This window comes from Oncorhynchus keta, chromosome 17, assembly GCF_023373465.1.
Source record: "Oncorhynchus keta strain PuntledgeMale-10-30-2019 chromosome 17, Oket_V2, whole genome shotgun sequence".
In the NCBI taxonomy this organism is placed as follows: domain Eukaryota; kingdom Metazoa; phylum Chordata; class Actinopteri; order Salmoniformes; family Salmonidae; genus Oncorhynchus; species Oncorhynchus keta.
In genome coordinates this window covers 30,278,035-30,299,819 of record NC_068437.1, presented here as the reverse complement: position 1 = coordinate 30,299,819, position 21,785 = coordinate 30,278,035, and the positions used below count along the sequence as shown (strand labels likewise).

The window sequence follows — 21,785 nt, the reverse complement described above, 5'->3', positions numbered from 1 at the left end:
TGAAGTGCCTTTGGCAGCAATTACAGCATTGAGTCTTCTTGGGTATGGTGCTAAAAGCTTGGCACACCTGTATTTGCGAAGTTTCTCCAATTCTTCTCTGCAGATCCTCTCAAGCTCTGTCAGGTTGGATGGGGAGCGTAGCTGCACAGCTATTTTCAGGTCTCTCCAGAGATGTTCGATCGGGTTCAAGTCCGGGCTCTGGCTGGGCCACACAATGACATTCAGAGACTTCCCAAAGCCACTTCTGTGTTGCCTTGGCTGTGTGCTTAGGGTTGTTGTCCTGTTGGAAGGTAAAACCTTTGCCCCCGTCTGAGGTCTTGAGCGCTCTGGAGTAGGTTTTCATCAAGGATCTCTCCGTTCATCTTTCCCTCAACCCTGACTAGTCTCCCAGTCCACACCGCTGAACAATATCCCCACAGCAAGATGATGCCATCACCATGCTTCACCATAGGGATGGTGCCAGGTTTCCTCCAGATGTGACGCTAGGCATTCAGGCCAAAGAGTTCAATCTTGGTTTCATCACACCAGAGAATCATGTTTCCCATGGTCTGAGAGTCCTTTAGGTGCCTTTTGGCAAACTCCATGCAGGCTGTCATGTGCCTTTTACCAAGGACAAACTCCAAGCGGACTATCTATATGCCCTTTACTGAGGAGTGGCTTCCGTCTGGCCACTCTACCATAAAGGCCTGATTGGTAGAGTGCTGCAGAGATGGTTTTCCTTCTGGAAGGTTCTTCCATCTCTACAGAGGAACTCTGGAGCTCTGCCAGAGTGACCATTGGATTCTTGGTCACCTCCCTGACCAAGGCCCTTCTCCCCCGATTGCTCAGTTCGCCAGGCGGCCAGCTCTAGAAAGAGCCTATGTGGATCCAAACTTCTTCCATTTAAGAATGATGAAGGCCACTGTATTCTTGGGGACCTTCAATGCTGCAGACATTTTTTGGGACCCTTCCCCAGATCTGTGCCTTGACACAATCCTGTCTCGGAGCTCTACTGACAATTCCTTCAACCTCATTGTTTTTGCTTAGTTTTTGCTCTGACATGCACTGTCAATTGTGTGACCTTATATAGATACGTGTGTGCAATTCCAAGTCATGTCCAATAAATAGAATTTACCACACAATTTACCACAGTTGTAGAAACATCTCAATGATGATCCATGGAAACAGGATGCACCGAAGCTCAATTTCGAGTCTCATAGTAAAGGGTCTGAAAACGTATGTACTGTATATAAGGTAGTTTAAAAAATCAATAATAATAATTTCTTAACAAACTGTTTTCGCTCCATCATTAGGGGGGTATTGTGCGTAGATTGATGAGGATTAAAAAAAATCAATAAGACTGTAACGTAACAAAATGTGGAAAAGGGGAAGGGGTCTGAATACTTCCCAAATGGACTGTATATACACTATATATACAAACTAGTGGATTCGGCTATTTCAGCCACACCAGTTACTGACAGGTGTATAAAATTGAACACACAGCCATGTATTCTGCATAGACAAACATTGGCAGTACAATGGCCTTACTGAGAAGCTTAGTGACTTTTAACGTGGCACCGTCATAGAATGCCACCTTTCCAACAAGTCAGTTCGTCAAATTTCTGCCCTGCTACAGCTGCCTCGGTCAACTGTAAGTGCTGTTATTGTGAAGTGGAAACGTCTAGGAGCAACAACAGCTCAGCCGCGAAGTGGTAGAGCTCACAGAACAGGACGGCCGAGTGCTGAAGCACGTAGTGCGTTAATATCGCCTGTCCTCGGTTGCAACACTCACTACTGAGATCCAAACTGCTTCTGGAAGCAACGTTCGCAATGCCAAGCATCGGCATTAGACTCTGGAGCAGTGGAAACTCGTTCTCTGGAGCGCATAGCACCCCCTGAAAAATAATAATAATAATAAAAATAATGAACCAATATATATATACTGTATATTTTTGTTAAAAATATATGTTTTACAAAACTAGTGCACTGGTTCTTTAATAGTCCTGTGCTAGCGGACTGCAGCGAGGGTATGGTGGTGTTTTTAATAGAGTTGTTATAAAAGGTAGCCTCCAGCACGTGCAAACACACACACACAAACACACACACATATACGGAGATAGAGAAAGAGAGAGACACGTACAGTACACACACACACATACGGAGATAGAGATAGAGAGAGAGACACATACAGTACACACACACACACACACGGAGATAGAGAGAGAGAAAGAGAGAGACAAGTACAGTACACACACACACACACACACACGGAGATAGAGATAGAGAAAGAGAGAGACAAGTACAGTACACACACACACACACACACACACACACACGGAGATAGAGATAGAGAAAGAGAGAGACAAGTACAGTACACACACACGGAGATAGAGATAGAGAAAGAGAGAGACAAGTACAGTACACACACACACACAGAGATAGAGCTAGAGAAAGAGAGAGACAAGTACAGTACACACACACACAGAGAGATAGAGATAGAGAAAGAGAGAGACAAGTACAGTACACACACACACACACACACGGAGATAGAGATAGAGAAAGAGAGAGACAAGTACAGTACGCACACACACACACACACGGAGATAGAGATAGAGAAAGAGAGAGACAAGTACAGTACACACACACGGAGATAGAGATAGAGAAAGAGAGAGACAAGTACAGTACACACACACACACAGAGATAGAGATAGAGAAAGAGAGAGACAAGTACAGTACACACACACACACAGAGATAGAGATAGAGAAAGAGAGAGACAAGTACAGTACACACACAAACACACGGAGATAGAGATAGAGAAAGAGAGAGACAAGTACAGTACACACACACACAGAGATAGAGATAGAGAAAGAGAGAGACAAGTACAGTACACACACACACACACACACACACACACACACACACACACACACACACACACACACACACACACACACACACACACACACACACACACACACACACACACACACACACACACACAGGCAGTGTTAGCTGAATAGTAGAACCAGAGAGGAACATTAGTGATGTAGTCATTATTTAAACATTACCAGTCTTTGCTTTTATACAGTAGCTGTGGTTTTAGAGCTGGCTTATATAACAACTGGTAGACTTAGCAAGTAGGTTAAAACACACACACACACATACAGTACATACACACATACACACGTTATCCCAGGCGTTGAAGGTGAGTGTTGTTGTTTCCATAGTGATGGGCAGCTGCTGGGTCTGGAGGGCGGGACTTCCGCCAGCAGAAAGGAAGGAGAGGGGTCAGTAGGTGTGGCTCGTAGAGAAGGACCCAGCGACTATGAACTTGCCCTGGAGAACAAGACCAAACAGGTGTGTGTGTGTGTGTGTGTGCAGAGGCATACAGGTGGGTTTGTGGGTTTGTGTTTCTGTGTGTATATGATACTGTACTCTTGATGAGAGAGAAAGAGAGAGTCAGACAGAGAGAGAAGAAAGTAAGAAAGAGAGGACACCAGCCCTTCCATCTCACGGGTAACAGGAACATGGGGGATGATGGGTTGTCATGGTAACAGCTAATAGCTCCTGCTGACTGCAGAATATGTCTTTATATTGCACAGAGAAGTGCCAAATGGACCACACTGTGTTTGTGTCTTTCTCTCTCTGTCCTTATTATCTGTCCTTATCCTCTCCCCCTTCTTCTCTGCTTCTCCTTCCCACTCTTCTACTCCCCCCTCTTTATCTGAGCCTCAGAGGAAGTAAACGGGGATTACTTGTCTTCTGTTCGCTTTCTGTTTGAGACACAGTGATGTAGTGATAGGTGTATCTGGTAGAAAGGTATTGGAGTTTGGTGAGAGGGTGTGTTGTACTGTTTTCAGAGAGGAGAGCTTGTCCCACTTTTCTTTGGAGAAACATCCAGTTTAACAACCGGAGGCTTTTAGCATTGTTCTGTTAAGACTACAATATTTCCCCCAAAAAATCTTGCCAACAATATTTTTCTCTCTACTCTCTCTTCTTTTCTCCCCCCCTCTGTCTGTAGATAGAGGAGTTGGAGCTGAGGTACGGTGGTCACCTGGTGTCGCGGCGCGCTGCGTGTCGTATTCAGACAGCGTTCCGTCAGTACCAGCTCAGCAAGAATTTCCAGAAGATTCGGAACTCTTTGTCAGAGAGCAAGTTGCCACGCCGCATTTCCCTGCGCCGGCCCAACCCCAGCCGGGGTCAGAACCCCACCCAGCGACACAGCTTCCTGTTAGAGAGTGGGGGCCCACCATTGCGCCCCAAAACACCCCCACCACCCCCCTCACGCTCCACCTCCCTGCCGCCCTCAGCCTCCCCTGCCATGGGCCCTGGCCCCTCGCTCACACAGCTGGAGGACTGCTTCTCAGAGCAGGTGGGCTTTATGTAACACTAGCATAGCCTAGCATCATAATAGTTTGCCTTTACAGTGAGCCTAGTGTTTCATCATAATACAGCTTAAAGGTCTTCCTATAACTAGTATTATGATTCTTATTCCAGGTACGCTCGCTGGCCCATTCGATAGACGAGGCCCTGCGTGGGTGGAGCTTGTCGGAGGGGGTTGAGGGGGGGACAGGGGGGCTGCTGATGGACCCCGAGGCATTTCGGGCGGCTGGTCAGAGTGCCTGCATGCCTCGCAGTGCCAGCTCCCTGCTCATGGCCTTCAGAGATGTCACCGTTCACATCGACACCAACAACTACACTGTCTCCACAACTACCACCTCCACTACCACCACTACCCACGGCAACACAGGGACAGGGGCGGGAGGAAGCAGGCAAGCCTCAATGGAAGGGGGAGGGGGAGATGGGGGTGGAGGGGTAGGGAGAGAAACAACAACCTCCCAGCTGGGGGGTGAGAAAGAGTTCCCTGCCCCCCCTCCCAGTGAGGAATTGTTGAAGGGAGGAGGGTTGAGGATGGAGTCAACTATGACAGGGCAGGGGAGAAAGTTGGGGAGGCAGAGTGGCTCAGAGATACTCAGTTCCACCTCTACCTCCACCTCGGCCCAGTCTAACCAGTATACCACTCAGTCCTCCTATCCCCAGTACCACCAGTATTCCACATACCCCCAGGCCCATCACCCCCAATCCCAGCCAGGGTCCCAGTCAGTCAGGGACCACACCACTGAGGCCCTCCAGGCCCTGGTCCTCTCTTTGCCCAGAGACCGATGCCAGGACCCTGCCTCCTGCCGATCCCCCACACTCTCCACTGACACACACCGCAAACGACTCTACCGCATCGGACTCAACCTCTTCAACGTGTAAGTATGCACGCACACACACACACACACACACACACACACACACACACACACACACACACACACACACACACACACACACACACACACACACACACACACACACACACACACACGCAAACACGCACATTATACACCTTATAATGTAGCAAGATGTCGCCGAAAGAGATGGTAGCCTCGCTTCAGATCCTTAGGAAACTATGCAGTTATTTGTTTTTTTAATGTATTATTTCTTACATTGTTAGCCCAGAAAATCTCAACTGTTATTACATACAGCCAGGAAGATCAATTGGATATAAAAGCTTACCAACTTACCAACATTACGACCAGGAATACGTCTTTCCCGGATCCTTTGTTCGAAACTCCACCCTGAACATGGGATCTTATCCCAGAGGCCGCCCCAAAACAACGCAGTCGCTGCAGGAGAGGTAGACGGAGCAGCCTACTGGTCAGACTCAGAAGGCAAGCACACCATCCACCGCATCCGAGCATATTACTCGCCAATGTCCAATCTCCAGATAACAGGGTGAACAAAATTAGGGCACGACTTGCCTTCCAGAGAGACACCAGAGATTGTAAAGTTCTCTGTTTCACGGAAATATGGCTCACTCGGGATACGTTATCAGAGTCGGTAAAGCCACCTGGTTTCTTCATGCATCGCACTGACAGAAACAAATATCTCTCTGGTAAAAAGAAGGGCAGGGGTGTATGCCTTATGATTAACGACTCACGGTGTAATCACAACAACATACAGGAACTCGAGTCCTTTTGTTCACCTGAACTAGAATTCCTTACAATCAAATGCTGACCGCGTTATCTTCCAAGAGAATCCTCTTCGATTATAGTCACAGCCGTGTATATCCCCCCCAAGCAGATACCTTGTCGGCTCTGAAAGAACTTCACTGGACTCTTTGTAAACTGGAAACCATACATCGACACGAGCTGGTAGCATTCTGGATCATGGCTTATCTAACTTCCGCGATGCATACAAAGCCTTCCCCCGCTCTGCCTTTGGCAAATCTGACCATGACTCCATTTGTTGTCCCAGCCTATAGACAGAAACTAAAACAGGAAACAGTCAATCACGGATTACAAAACGAAAACCGGCCCCGTCGCGGACATCGACGTCTTGCTCCCAGACAAATTAAACAACTTCTTTGCTCACGTTGAGGACAATACAGTTCCACTGACGTGGCCCGCTACATAAGCCTGTGGGCTCTCCTTCTCCATGGCTAACATGAGTAAAACATTTAAACGTGTTAACCCTCGCAAGGCTGCCGGTCCAGACAGCATCCCTAGCCGCGTCCCCAGAGCATAAGCAGTTTATGGACATATTCAATCAATCCCTGTCCCCATATGCTTCAAGATGGCCACCATTGTTCTTGTTCCCAGGACAGCTAAGGTAACTGAACTCAATGACAATCGCTCCATTCTACTCACTTGTGTCATCATGAAGTGCTTTGAGAGACTAGCCAAGCATCATATCATCTCCACCCTACCTGATAGACCCACTCCAATTTGCTAACCGCTACAATAGGTTCACTGATGATGCAATCGCCATCACACTGCACACTGCCCTAACCAATCTGGATAAGAGGAATACCTATGTAAGAATGATGTTCATTGACTACAGCTCAGCATTTAACACCATAGTACCCTCCAAGCTCGTCACCATAGTACCCTCCAAGACCCTTGGTCTCGACCCCGCCCTGTGCAACTGGGTCCTGGACTTTCTGACGGGCCGCCCCCAGGTGGAGAAGTTCTGTGTGTTCTGTAGCTCAGTTGGTAGAGCATGGCGCTTGTAACGCCAGGGTATGGGTTCGATTCCCGGGACCACCCATACGTAGAATGTATGCACACATGACTTAAGTCGCTTTGGATAAAAGCGTCTGCTAAATGGCATATATAAGGAAGGAAGCAATGTCTCCACCCCGCTGATCCTCAACACTGGGGCCCCACAAGGGTATGTTCTCAGCCCTCTCCTGTACTCCCTGTTCACCCAAAAAGTGCATGGCCATGCACGCCTCCAACCCAATCATCAAGTTTGCAGACGACACTACAGTTGTAAGCTTGATTACCAACAACGACAAGACGGCCTACAGGGAGAAGGTGAGGGCCCTTGGAGTGTGGTGTCAGGAAAATAACCTCTCAATCAATGTCTACAAAACAAAGGAGATGATCGTGGACTTCAGGAAACAGCAGAGGGAGCACCCCCGAATCCACATTGACGGGACAGTAGTGGAGAAGTTGGAAAGTTTTAAGTTCTTCGGCATACTCATCATGGAAAACTGAAATGGTCCACCTACACAGACAGCGTGGTGACGAAGGCGCAACAGCTTCTCTTCAACCTCAGGAGGCTGAAGAAATTTGTCACGTAAAACACTCACAAATGTTTACAGATGCACAATCGAGAGCAACGCCTTCAACCACAAGGCTCTCCAGAGTGTAGTGAGGTCTGCACAACGCATTACCAGGGGCAAACTACTTGCCCTTCAGGACACCTACTCCACCCGATGTCACAGGAAGGCCAAAAATATCATCAAGGACAACAACCACCTGGGCCACTGCCTGTTCACCCCGCTATCATCCAGAAGGCGAGGTCAGTACAGGTGCATCAAAGCTGGGACCGAGAGACTGAAAAACAGCTTCTATCAACAGCCGTCACTAACATAGAGAGGCTGCTGCCAACATACAGACTCAAATCTCTGGTCACTTTAATAAATGGACTTAATAAAGGTATCACTAGTCACTTTAAATAACGCTACTTTAATAATGTTTACATACCCTACAATACCCTACAATACTACAATGTACAGTGGGGCAACTATTTTGTTTCTGGTGTCCTTTGACAACTCTTTGGTCTTGGCCATAGTGGAGTTTGGAGTGTGACTGTTTGAAGTTGTGGACAGGTGTCTTTTAAACTGATAACAACTTCAAACAGGTGCCATTAATACAGGTAACGAGTGGAGGACAGAGGAGCCTCTTAAAGAATAAGTTACAGGTCTGTGAGAGCCAGAAATCTTGCTTGTTTGTAGGTGACCAAATACTTATTTTCCACCATAATTTGCAAATAAATTCATAAAAAATCCTACAATGTGATTTTCGGGATTTTTTTTTTCATTTTGTCTGTCATAGTTGAAGTGTACCTATGATGAAAATTATAGGCCTTTCTAATCTTTTTAAGTGGGAGAACTTGCACAATTGGTGGCTGACTAAATACTTTTTTGCCCCACTCTATATACTGTATTCTATACCTTCTACTGCATCTTGCCTATGCCGCGCGGCCATTGCTCATCCATATATTTATATGTACATAATCCTATTCATCCCTTTACATTTGTGTGTATAAGGTATTTGATTTGATTTGATAAAGGATCACATACAGGGTTGAATTGTCCTCTAGCTACTCACAGAATTATTCACAGAACAGGTATCTGCTCTAGAAAGGGGGAGAGGAAAAGGGAGAGAGAGGTGGAAAGGTGGTATTTATATATAGGAGTACAGTTGAAGTCAGAAGTGTATATACACCTTAGCCAAATACATTTAAACTCAGTTTTTAAACAATTCCTGACATTTAATCCTAGTAAAAATTCCCTGTCTTAGGTCAGTTAGGATCACCACTTTATTTTAAGAATGTGACATGTCAGAATAATAGTAGAGAGAATGATTTATTTCAGCTTTTATTTCGTTCATCACATTCCCAGTGTGTCAGAAGTTTACATACACTCAATTAGTATTTGGTAGTATTGCCTTTAAATTGTTTAACTTGAGTCAAATGTTTTGGGTAGCCTTCTACAAGCTTCCCACAATAAGTTGGGTGAATTTTGGCCCTTTCCTCCTGACAGAGCTGGTGTAACTGAGTCAGGTTTGTAGGCCTCCTTGCTCGCACACGCTTGTTCAGTTCTGCCCACAAATTCTCTATAGGATAGAGGTCAGGGCTTTGTTTTGGCCACTCCAATACCTTGACTTTGTTGTTTAAGCCATTTTGCCACAACTTTGGAAGTATGCTTGGGGTCATTGTCTATTTGGAAGACCCATTTGCGACCAAGCTTTAACTGATGTCTTGAGATGTTGCTTCAATATATCCACATAATTTTCCATCCTCATGATAACATCTATTTTGTGAAGTGCACCAGTCCCTCCTGCAGCAAAGCACCCCCAAAACATGATACTTGCACCCCGTGCTTCAAGGTTGGGATGGTGTTCTTCGGCTTGCAAGCATCCCCCTTTTTCCTCCAAACATAACGATGGTCATTATGGCCAAACAGTTCGATTTTTGTTTCATCAGACCAGAGGACATTTCTCCAAAAAGTACAACCTTTGTCCCCATGTGCACTTGCAAACCGTAGTCTGGCTTTTTATGGCAGTTTTGGAGTAGTGGCTTCTTCCTTGCTGAGCGGCCGTTTCAGGTTATGTCGATATAGGACTCGCTTTACCTAGATATAGATACTTTTGTACCTGTTTCATCCAGCATCTTCACAAGGTCCTTTGCTGTTGTTCTGAGATTGATTTGCACTTTTCTCACCAAAGTACGTTCATCTCTAGGAGACAGAACGCGTCTCCTTCCTGAGTGGTATGACGGCTGCGTGGTCACATGGTGTTTATACTTGAATACTATTGTTTGTACAGATAAACGTGGTACCTTCAGACATTTGGAAATTGCTTCCGAGGAGGAACCAGATCATCTTGGCTGATTTCTTTTGATTTTCCCATGATGTCAAGAAAAGAGGCACTGAGTTTGAAGGTAGGCCTTGAAATACATCCACAGGTACACCTCCAATTGACTCAAATGATGTCAATTAGCAATCAGAAGCTTCTGAAGCCATGACATCATTTTCTGGAATTTTCCAAGCTGTTTAAAGGCACAACTTGGTGTATGTAAACTTTTGACCCATTGGAATTATGATTCAGTGAATTATAAGTGAAATAATCTGTCTGTAAACAATTGTTGGAAAAATGACTTGTGTCATGCACAAAGTAGATATTATAACCGACTTCCCAAAAATATAGTTTGTTAAACAAGACATTTGTGGAGTGGTTGAAAAACGAGATTTAATGACTCCAACTTAAGTCTATGTAAACTTCCGACTTCAACTGTATTTACGGTTGGCCTGCAGCCTGTAGTTATTGTAAATTAGCTAATGTGAATCACTGAGACTGAGAGAGTTGCCTATCACTTTACAGTTCTATTCACACACATATACGCACACACACACATGCATACACTTATATTGTGCTTTCTATCTCTACTCTAGGAACCCAGAGAGAGGCATCCACTTCCTGATCACGCGTGGTTTCGTCCCAGACACGCCCATGGGCGTGGCCCACTTCCTGTTACAGAGGAAGGGCCTAAGCCGACAGATGATTGGAGAGTTCCTGGGGAACAGCAAGCTGCTCTTCAACAGAGACGTCCTGGAGTGAGTCCACACACAAAATAAAGCACAAATATGTTTTACACATACACGCACATACACACACGGATGCATGCTCTCACACTGCAGAGAGCGAGAGAGCCAGGAGAATGTGCTTTGCTTAGAGAAAAAATAGGTCACAGCACTCAGCACAATTTTCTTTCTCCTCTCTCCCCTTCTCTTCTTTTCTCTCTACTCCCCCTCTCTTCTTTTCTCTCTACTGCCCCTCTCTTCTTTTCTCTCCACTCCCCCTCTCTCCTTTTCTCTTCTCTTCTTTTCTCTCTACTCCCCCTCTCTTCTTTTCTCTCTACTCCCCCTCTCTTCTTTTCTCTTCTTTTCTCTCTACTCCCCCTCTCCTCTTTTCTCTCTACTCCCCTCTCTTCTTTTCTCTCTACTCCCCCTCTCTCCTTTTCTCTTCTCTTCTTTTCTCTCTACTCCCCCTCTCCTCTTTTCTCTCTACTCCCCCTCTCTCATTTTCTCTTCTTTTCTCTCTACTCCCCCTCTCTTCTTTTCTCTCTACTCACCCTCTCTTCTTTTCTCTCTACTCCCCCTCTCTTCTTTTCTCTCTACTCCCCCTCTCTTCTTTTCTCTCTACTCCCCCTCTCTTCTTTTCTCTCTACTCCCCTCTCTTCTTTTCTCTCTACTCCCCCTCTCTTCTTTTCTCTCTACTCCCCTCTCTTCTTTTCTCTCTACTCCCCCTCTCTTCTTTTCTCTCTACTCCCCCTCTCTTCTTTTCTCTCTACTCCCCTCTCTTCTTTTCTCTCTACTCCCCCTCTCTTCTTTTCTCTCTACTCCCCTCTCTTCTTTTCTCTCTACTCCCCTCTCTTCTTTTCTCTCTCTCCCCCTCTCTTCTTTTCTCTCTACTCCCCTCTCTTCTTTTCTCTCTACTCCCCTCTCTTCTTTTCTCTCTACTCCCCCTCTCTTCTTTTCTCTCTACTCCCCTCTCTTCTTTTCTCTCTACTCCCCCTCTCTTCTTTTCTCTCTACTCCCCTCTCTTCTTTTCTCTCTACTCCCCTCTCTTCTTTTCTCTCTACTCCCCCTCTCTTCTTTTCTCTCTACTCCCCCTCTCTTCTTTTCTCTCTACTCCCCCTCTCTTCTTTTCTCTCTACTCCCCCTCTCTTCTTTTCTCTCTACTCCCCCTCTCTTCTTTTCTCTCTACTCCCCTCTCTTCTTTTCTCTCTACTCCCCTCTCTTCTTTTCTCTCTACTCCCCCTCTCTTCTTTTCTCTCTACTCCCCTCTCTTCTTTTCTCTTTACTCCCCTCTCTTCTTGTCTCTCTACTCCCCCTCTCTTCTTTTCTCTCTACTCCCCTCTCTTCTTTTCTCTCTACTCCCCTCTCTTCTTTTCTCTCTACTCCCCTCTCTTCTTTTCTCTCTACTCCCTCTCTTCTTGTCTCTCTACTCCCCTCTCTTCTTTTCTCTCTACTCCCCTCTCTTCTTTTCTCTCTACTCCCCTCTCTTCTTTTCTCTCTTCTCCCCCTCTCTTCTTTTCTCTCTACTCCCTCTCTTCTTTTCTCTCTACTCCCTCTCTTCTTTTCTCTCTACTCCCCCTCTCTTCTTTTCTCTCTACTCCCCCTCTCTTCTTTTCTCTCTACTCCCCTCTCTTCTTTTCTCTCTACTCCCCCTCTCTTCTTTTCTCTCTACTCCCCCTCTCTTCTTTTCTCTCTACTCCCCCTCTCTTCTTTTCTCTCTACTCCCCCTCTCTTATTTTCTCTCTACTCCCCTCTCTTCTTTTCTCTCTACTCCCCCTTTCTTATTTTCTCTCTACTCCCCCTCTCTTGTTTTCTCTCTACTCCCCCTCTCTTCCTTTCTTTTATTTTCTCTATACTCCCCCCTCTATCTCCCTTTCTTTTCCTTTATCCTTTGGGAGGAATATGTACTGTATAAGCACTTGTTAAGTGTGTGAGTCAATTTGTGCGTGTGTGTGCGTTTTCCAGGTCAGTGCTTCTGTAATGAAACTATGATTGAAAAAGGGGGAAAAAACACCAAGAGCAGTTGTACACCCACCCTCTCTCACCCTCAGACACAAACACACAAAACAATGATGTCAACGGTGACATGAGAGAGACATACACAACTAACCTCTTCTCCCCCTGTCTCTAGCTGTGTGGTCGATGAGATGGACTTCTCTGGGATGGAGCTGGACGAGGCTCTGAGGAAGTTCCAGGCTCACATCAGAGTCCAGGGAGAGGCCCAGAAGGTGGAGAGACTCATTGAAGCATTCAGGTCAGACCCATCAACCAATCACATCATACCCTCAGATTAATCAGCATATCAGGGTTACTCCAGGGGCAGACACTCTGGTTCTGGAGTATCACAAACAGCAAGTCCAACCTAGCACCACACCTGACCTGATTACTAAAAACTTCAGCAACTGAGCCAATCAATATCAGTAACGAGCTACATTCCAGCTGCCTAGTGGTCTCCCAGGTCTAAAACAACAAGTGTCCTGCCTCCAGGACCATGGTTTTAAGCTGTAGGGACAAAGTCCAACCTATCTGGGAGGGGGTAGTAAGATAGACAAGAAGTTACGGGAGTGTTATGTAACAGATGTTATGTCATCTGTCATAAGGGTGACATAGAGTGACATAAGAAGTTATTTTAATGGAGGAATTATTCCGTGCCAGCAGGTGAGCATCTCTCATATGCAGATGTGAAGATAAGAAAACTAGCTGGTGTAGAAATAACTTTGTTATGTAATCACACACACACAAACGGATCATTCCCAGTGTCAGAGTCTTTGATGTGCAGCAGGAATCTCAGGAAACTGGACACTGACAAAGTGTATGTGTGTATATGCTTGGGAGGAGGGTTATACCGTACATCTCTTTGTCAGGATGTAAGAACCCACAAGTGAACAGTATTAATGTCTGAAGTTGAGTTACTAGATAATGATGGAGAAACTGTTTGTTGAGACCATTACAGCAGAACAGCTCTTTTTCTTTCTTTCGCTCTCTCTTTTTCACTGCTCCCCTTCCCCCTGTCAGAGGTACTGCACAGATGTAGGATCTTCATTTGAGCCAGGAAAATAATCCAGCTGCAACAGAAAATGTGAATTACTATATGGATTACAATTATTGGAATTTCTTTGCAGGGGTTTATACATTTTCTCTTAGGGCAAATCAAGTCTGACATTCTAAAGTGGAAATTACTAAGTTTAGAAGTATTTTTAAACCTTGAATACACTACAGGTTTGCAAAATTCTCAGCAACAAAAGAGTATGTGTTTCGATACCTCTCTCTCCATCTCTCTACCTGTCCACCTCTACAGTCAGAGGTACTGCATGTGTAATCCTGAGGTGGTGCAGCAGTTCCATAACCCAGACACCATCTTCATCCTGGCCTTTGCTGTGGTCCTCCTCAACACTGACATGTACTCCCCTAACATCAAACCTCAACGCAAGATGGGCCTCAACGATTTCATACGCAACCTACGAGGTGACTGGGTGTCTGTGTGTCTGTCTGTTGTCAACAAACAGGGCCTAGCTTGTTAGGGGAGTTGTGTCTTTGTTTAGTTCTTCCTTCGGTGTGATTTCTGTGCCTACTGATAAAAGAACGAATCAAAATAATACAAACCCCATGGTGTTATTTTTGTGACAGTGTGTGTGTGTGTGTGTGTGTGTGTGTGTGTGTGTGTGTGTGTGTGTGTGTGTGTGTGTGTGTGTGTGTGTGTGTGTGTGTGTGTGTGTGTGTGTGTGTGTGTGTGTGTGTGTGTGTGTGTGTGTGTGTGTGTGTGTGTGTGTGTGTGTGTGTGTTGTGTGTGTGTCGGTGTGTGTGTGTGTGTTTATGTGTGTGTCGGTGTGTGTGTGTGTGTGTGTGTGTGTGTGTGTGTTTGTGTGTGTGTGTGTGTGTGTGTGTGTGTGTGTGTGTGTGTGTGTGTGTGTGTGTGTGTGTGTGTGTGTCGGTGTGTGTGTGTTTATGTGTGTGTCGGTGTGTGTGTGTGTGTGTGTGTGTGTGTGTGTGTGTGTGTGTGTGTGTGTGTGTGTGTGTGTGTGTGTGTGTGTGTGTGTGTGTGTGTGTGTGTGTGTGTGTGTGTGTGTGTGTTTGTGTGTGTGTCGGTGTGTGTGTGTCGGTGTGTGTGTGTGTCGGTGTGTGTGTGTTTATGAGTGTGACTCAGTATAATGAGTTGCAGAAGCCTTGCAACATTTATGACAGCGTTTCTGAGACACTGGAGGGGTTATTTATAGAACTGACACACAATGCTTTGAATATTTTAATACAACACATGACCATTTTCATCTGGACTGGCCCATATCATTAGAGTGGCAAGATCAGGGCTGGTCAGTGTAGAGAACACACCAAACCAGGGACAAGTGAGAGAAGGCTGAGGGCTGGAACATCCCTAACTCCTAAATAAATAATTAAAGTTGCATATTTAAAGTGGCATTATTAGAACATGAGGAGTAATTTTCTAATAATGCCACTTTAAAAATGCCACTTTAATAATGTTTACATATCTTGCATTACTCATCTCATATGTATACCTGCATTTTATACCATCTATTGCATCTTGCCTACACCACTGTGTCATTGCTTATCCATATGTTATATGTATATATTCTTATTCCATTCCTTTATTTAGATTTGTGTGTATTAGATATTACTTGTTAGGTATTGCTGCACTGTCAGAACTAGAAGCACAAGCATTTCGCTACACTCGCAATAACATCTGCTAACCATGTGTATGTGACCAATACAATTTGATTTGATTTGATTTTGGAATGGGGGCTTCTCTCCTGACTGGAACACAACACAAGGTCTCCCTCTAGGGGTGAGATAGAGCCACAGCATATCTACTGTTGACAGATAGGGAAGCTACGAACTACCAGGCAATCCTGTCCTGTCCTGCAACGAGTCTAAACCAGGGATGGAGTAAATTCAGCTATTACTTTATTTTGTGAATTTCCTTTGTAGTTCCTCCTGTGTGACTAGTAGTGTGTGTCCCTGTTCCCTTAGGAGTGGACGACGGAGCAGACATCCCCAGGGAGATGGTGACAGGGATCTATGAGAGGACCCAGCAGAGAGAGCTACGCTCCAACGAAGACCACGTCACCTACGTCAGCCGTGTGGAACAGTCCATACTGGGCATGAAGACGGTGAGTTGGTGGGTTTGGGTGTGTGTGTGTCAGATAGCTAGACAGAAAGTGAGAGGGAGAGAGAGAGTGGTGCGTGTGTGTGTTCGGTGTCTGAAAGAGAGATGGAGAGAGACTAAGAGAGTTTGAGGGAGAGGTGTGTGCATGTGTGTGAGAGTGGTGAGTGTGTGTGTGTGTGTTAACCCCATGGTGTGTGTTAAGCCCATGGTGTGTGTGTTAACCTCATGGTATGTGTATGTGTGTTAAACCCATGGTGTGTGTGTGTTTGCTAACTCCATAGTGTGTGTGTTAACCTCATGGTATGTGTATGTGTGTTAAACCCATGGTGTGTGTGTGTTTGTTAACTCCATAGTGTGTGTGTTAACCTCATGGTATGTGTATGTGTGTTAAACCCATGGTGTGTGTGTGTGTGTTTGTTAACTCCATAGTGTGTGTGTTAATCCCATGGTGCGTGTGTGTGTGTTTGTTAACTCCATAGTGTGTGTGTTAATCCCATGGTGCGTGTGTGTTAAACCCATGGTGTATGTGTGTGTTAACCTCATGGTGTGTGTATATGTGGTGTTTAGCCCATGGTGTGTGTGTTAACCCCATGGTGTGTGTGTTTGTTAAACCCGTGGTATGTGTTTGTTAAGCCCGTGGTGTGTGTGTGTGGGTTAACCCCATGGTGTGTGTGTGTTAACCCCATGGTGTGTGTGTTTGTTAAGCCCGTGGTGTGTGTGTTTGTTAAGCCCGTGGTGTGTGTGGGTTAACCCCATGGTGTGTGTGTGTGTGTGTGTGTGTGTTAAGCCCGTGGTGTGTGTGTGGGTTAACCCCATGGTGTGTGTGGGTTAACCCCATGGTGTGTGTGTGTGTGTGTTAAGCCCGTGGTGTGTGTTTTTTAACCCCATGGTCTGTGTGTGTTTAGCCCATGGTGTGTGTGTGTGTGTTAACCTCATGGTGTGTGTGTTTAGCCTGTGGTGTGTGTGTGTTTAGCCCATGTTGTGTGTGTGTGTTTCTTTGTAGATTCTGTCTGTGCCCCACCGTAGGCTGGTGTGCTGCTGTCGTCTGTTTGAGGTGGCAGACTTCAACAAACCCCTGAAACAGAAACTGGCCAACACCCAGAGAGAGGTGTTCCTGTTCAACGACCTCATACTTGTGAGAACACACACAAGCACGCACCCGCATACACACGCACGCGAGTAGTGTTATTTTGTGTAGTAACAGTATGTGTATGTGTACTGATGGTATAGCTTATGTTCATTCTGCTATTTCCTCACACAGATCCTGAAGCTGTGTCCCAAGAAGAAGACTTCTGCCTCCTACACCTTCTGTAAAGCCATGGGTCTACTGGGCATGCAATTCCACCTCTTCAGTAACGAATGTAATTTCTATACTACTACTACTACTACTACTACTACCACTACTACCACTACAACTACTACTACTACTACTACTACTACTACTACTACTACTACTACTACTACTACTACTACTGTCCAATACTACTACTACTACTACTGTCACTACTACTACTACTACTACCACTACTACTACTACTACTACTACTAATGCTGTCCAATACTACTACTACTACCACTACTACTACTACTACTACTACCACTAGTACCACTACTACTACTACTACCACTACTACTACCACTACTACTACTACTACTACCACTACTACTACTACTACTACTACTACTGACTACTACTACTACTACTACTACTACTGTCCAATACTACTACTACTACTACTGTCACTACTACTACTACCACCACTACTACTACTACTACTACTACTACTACTACTACTACTACGACTACTACTACTTCTACTACTACTAATGCTGTCCAATACTACTACTACTACCACTACTACTACTACTACTACTACCACTACTACCACTACTACTACCACTACTACTACTACTACTACCACTACTACTACTACTACTACTACTACTGTCCAGTACTACTACTACTACTACTACTACTACCACTACTACTACTACTACTACTACTACTACTACTACTACTACTACTTCTACTACTACTAATACTGTCCAATACTACTACTACCACTACTACTACTACTACTACTACTACTACTACTACTACCACTACTACTACTACTGTTTAATACTACTACTACTACTACTACTACTACTACTACTACTACTACTACTACTACTACTACTACCACCACACTACTACTACTACTACTACTACTACTACTACTACTGTCCAATACTACTACTACTACTACTACTACTACTACTACTACTACTACTACTACTACCACTACTACGGTCCAATACTACTACTACTACTACTACTACTACTACTACTACTACTACTACTACTACCACTACTACGGTCCAATACTACTACTACTACTACTACTACTACTACCACTACTACGGTCCAATACTACTACTACTACTACTGTTTACTACTACTACTACTACTACTACTACTACTACTACTACTACTACCACTACTACGGTCCAATAATACTACTACTACTACTACTACTACTACTACTACTACTACCACTACTACGGTCCAATACTACTACTACTACTACTACTACTACTACTACTACTACTACTACTACTACTACCACTACTACGGTCTAATACTACTACTACTACTACTAATACTACTACTACTACTACTACCACTACTACGGTCCAATACTACTACTACTACTACTACTACTACTACTACTACCACTACTACGGTCCAATACTACTACTACTACTACTACTACTACTACTACTACTACTACTACTACTACTACTACTACTACTACTACTACTACTACTACTACTACTACTACCACTACTACGGTCCAATACTACTACTACTACTACTACTACTACTACTACCACTACTACGGTCCAATACTACTACTACTACTACTACTACTACTACTACTACCACTACTACGGTCCAATACTACTACTACTACTACTACTACTACCACTACTACGGTCCAATACTACTACTACTACTACTACTACTACTACTACTACTACTACTACTACTACTACTACTACTACTACTACTACTACTACCACTACTACGGTCCAATACTACTACTACTACTACTACTACTACTACTACTACTGTACTATAACACTGTACTTCTACATACATAGCTAATTATGAGCTGTGACATTGTCCAGAGTCCAGACTATATGTGTGTGTGTGTGTGTGTGTGTGTGTGTGTGTGTGTGTGTGTGTGTGTGTGTGTGTGTGTGTGTGTGTGTGTGTGTGTGTGTGTGTGTGTGTGTGTGTGTGTGTGTCCAGACTATGCTCATGGCATCACCATGTTGAGTCCGTTCTCGTCAGAGAAGAAGCAGATGGTGAGTTTCTGCTCCCCCAGTGGAGAGGAGCTCAGGAAGTTCACAGAGGAGCTACGAGAGTCCATCACTGAGGTCAACGAGATGGAGCAGATACACATTCAATGTGAGCACACACACACGCACACGCACACGCACACACACGCACATGCACACACACACGCACACGCACACGCACACACACGCACATGCACACACACACTTTATGTAATATATGGTCATATATCACTGTCTACAGGGGAGCTGAAGAGAGAACAGGGGGTGCAGACTCACACCCCCCACACCAACGGAGGACAGATGGGCACACTCAGTCAACACACGGGATCCCCCACAGGTAACAGAAAAAAACACTAAGTTAGCAACTAGCACCACACACCACTCTGTGTCTCTGAGTGTCACTTCTGTGTTTCTCCCCTCAGCCCAGAAAGATCTGTATGACAAGACTAGCAACAACACTGTGGAGGTGAGTCACATGCACACAGTGTATTTTTGTTAGCAACGATACAGACAGGTGAGGAGTAAAGGAGACCCTCGCCATCTCCCTCCAGCTCTGTGTGACTCAGAGCGACACAGCCACAACTGTAGGGCTAGATTTAACCTTCAGCTTTCTGCTAACAGGGGGCAGTAATGAACTATTAGCCACCTGCTAATGCACGGTGAGCTATTAGCCTCCTGCTAATGCACGGTGAGCTATTAGCCTCCTGCTAATGCACGGTGAGCTATTAGCCTCCTGCTAACAGAACATCTGCTTCCCAGCCATCATAAGCTTTTCTAAGCCCTGTTGGCCCTGCTAGAAAACCATCTCCATGGCCAGACTCAGGGTTGATGCGCGTGTCTGTGTATGCATGCATGCATGAGTATGATTTTTAAAATGGCGCTGGAGGAGATTGCTGCCGTTTTACAGGCTCCTAACCAGTTGTGCTATTGTGTGTTTTTTTACGTTATTTGTAACTTATTTTGTACATAATGTTTCTGCCACCATCTCTTATGACCGAAAAGAGCTTCTGGATATCAGAACAGCGATTACCCACCTCGTAACGAGTCGGACACAAAGGATTTACTTCAGACACCAGACCAGGCACAAATCCCCGTCATTTGCATTAAGAAGAGACAGAGATATAGGTCGGGGTGCCTTATAAGAATCTGACGGCGAGTGGGTAACCTCCTCTAACATCAGTCCTATTAGCCAATGTGCAATCAATCATTGGATAATAAACTGGATGAGCTCGGATCAAGACTATCCTATCAACGGGACATTATAAACTGTAATATTTTATGTTTCTCCCATTTGTGGTTGAATGACGACATGGATAACATACAGCTGACTGGGTTTTCCGTGCATCGGCAAGATAGAACAGATAGACAAGGGGTGGCGGTCTGTGTCTATTTGTCGATAACAGCTGGTGCACAAAGTCTAATATTATTGAAGTCTCAAGGTTTTACTCACCTGAGGTAGAGTATCTCAGCTCTATACCACACTATGTACTAAGAGAGTTTTCATCTATATATTTCATAGCTGTCTACTTACCACCACAAACCAATGCAAAAAAATGCTCATCCAGAGGTGGCGCTCCTAGTGGCCGGGACTTTAATGCAGGGAAACTTAAATCCATTTTACTTCATTTCTACCAGCATGTTACATTTTCAACCAGAGAAAACTCTAGACCACCTTTACTCCACACTCAGAGACGTGTACAGAGCACTCCCTAGCCCTCCAATTGGAAAATCTGACCATAAATATATCCTCCTGATTCCTGCTTACAAGCAAAAACTAAAACAGGAAGTACCAGTGACACGCATAATATGGAAGTGGCCAGATGACGCAGATGCTAAGCTACAGGACTATTTTGCTAGTACAGACTGGAATATGTTCTGGGATTCTTCCAATGGCATTGAGGATCATCAGTCACTGGCTTCATCAATAAGTGCATTGATGATGTCGTCCCCACAGTGACCATACGTACATACCCCAACCAGAAGTCAAGGATTACATGCAACATTTGCACTGAGCTAAAGGGTAGAGCTGCCGCTTTCAAGGAACGGGACTCTAACCCGGACGCTGATAAGAAATCCCGCTATGCCTTCCGATGAAGGCAAAGCGTCAATACAGGAATAAGATTGAATCCGACTACAACGGCTTCAACGCTCGTCGGATGTGGCAGGGCTTGTAAACTATTACAGACTACAAAGGGAAGCACTGCCGTGAGCTACCCAGTGACTACCAGACAAGCTGAATTACTTCTATGCGCCTTCAAGGCAAGCAACACTGAGGCATGCATGAGAGCACCAGCTGTTCCGGATGACTGTGTGATCAAGCTCTCCGTAGCCGATGTGAGTATGAGCGATAAACAGGTCAACATTCACAAGGCCGGAGGGCCAGATGGATTACCAGGACGTATACTCCGAGCATGCACTGACCAACTGACAAGTGTCTTCACTGACATTTTCAACTTGTCCCTGACTGAGTCTGTAATAGTAACATATTTCAAGCAGACCATCATAGTCCATGTGCCCAAGAACACCAAGGTAACCTGCCTAAATGACTAACGCCCTGTAGCACTCACGCCTGTCATCATGAAGTGCTTTGAAAGGCTGGTCATGACTCACATCAACACCATTATCCCAGACACCCTAGACCCACTCCAATTTGCATATCGCCCCAACAGATCCACTGATGACGCAATCTCTATTGCACTCCA

The 21,785-nt window shown here is 45.1% G+C and overlaps 1 protein-coding gene across 1 annotated transcript in view; it reads left to right on the top strand.

The window, feature by feature from the left end:
- The window catches only part of LOC118396262 (IQ motif and SEC7 domain-containing protein 3), a 33,234-nt gene that overhangs the window by 6,081 nt on the left and 5,368 nt on the right, over positions 1-21,785 (top strand). Inside the window, exons 3-14 of the mRNA XM_052467004.1 lie at positions 3,208-3,337; positions 4,002-4,352; positions 4,478-5,235; positions 10,491-10,652; positions 12,748-12,870; positions 13,915-14,081; positions 15,600-15,739; positions 16,739-16,870; positions 16,997-17,096; positions 19,034-19,192; positions 19,325-19,420; positions 19,506-19,549. Coding sequence (XP_052322964.1) covers positions 3,208-3,337; positions 4,002-4,352; positions 4,478-5,235; positions 10,491-10,652; positions 12,748-12,870; positions 13,915-14,081; positions 15,600-15,739; positions 16,739-16,870; positions 16,997-17,096; positions 19,034-19,192; positions 19,325-19,420; positions 19,506-19,549 — 2,362 coding nt within the window. The remainder of the gene's footprint in view (positions 1-3,207; positions 3,338-4,001; positions 4,353-4,477; positions 5,236-10,490; positions 10,653-12,747; positions 12,871-13,914; positions 14,082-15,599; positions 15,740-16,738; positions 16,871-16,996; positions 17,097-19,033; positions 19,193-19,324; positions 19,421-19,505; positions 19,550-21,785) is intronic.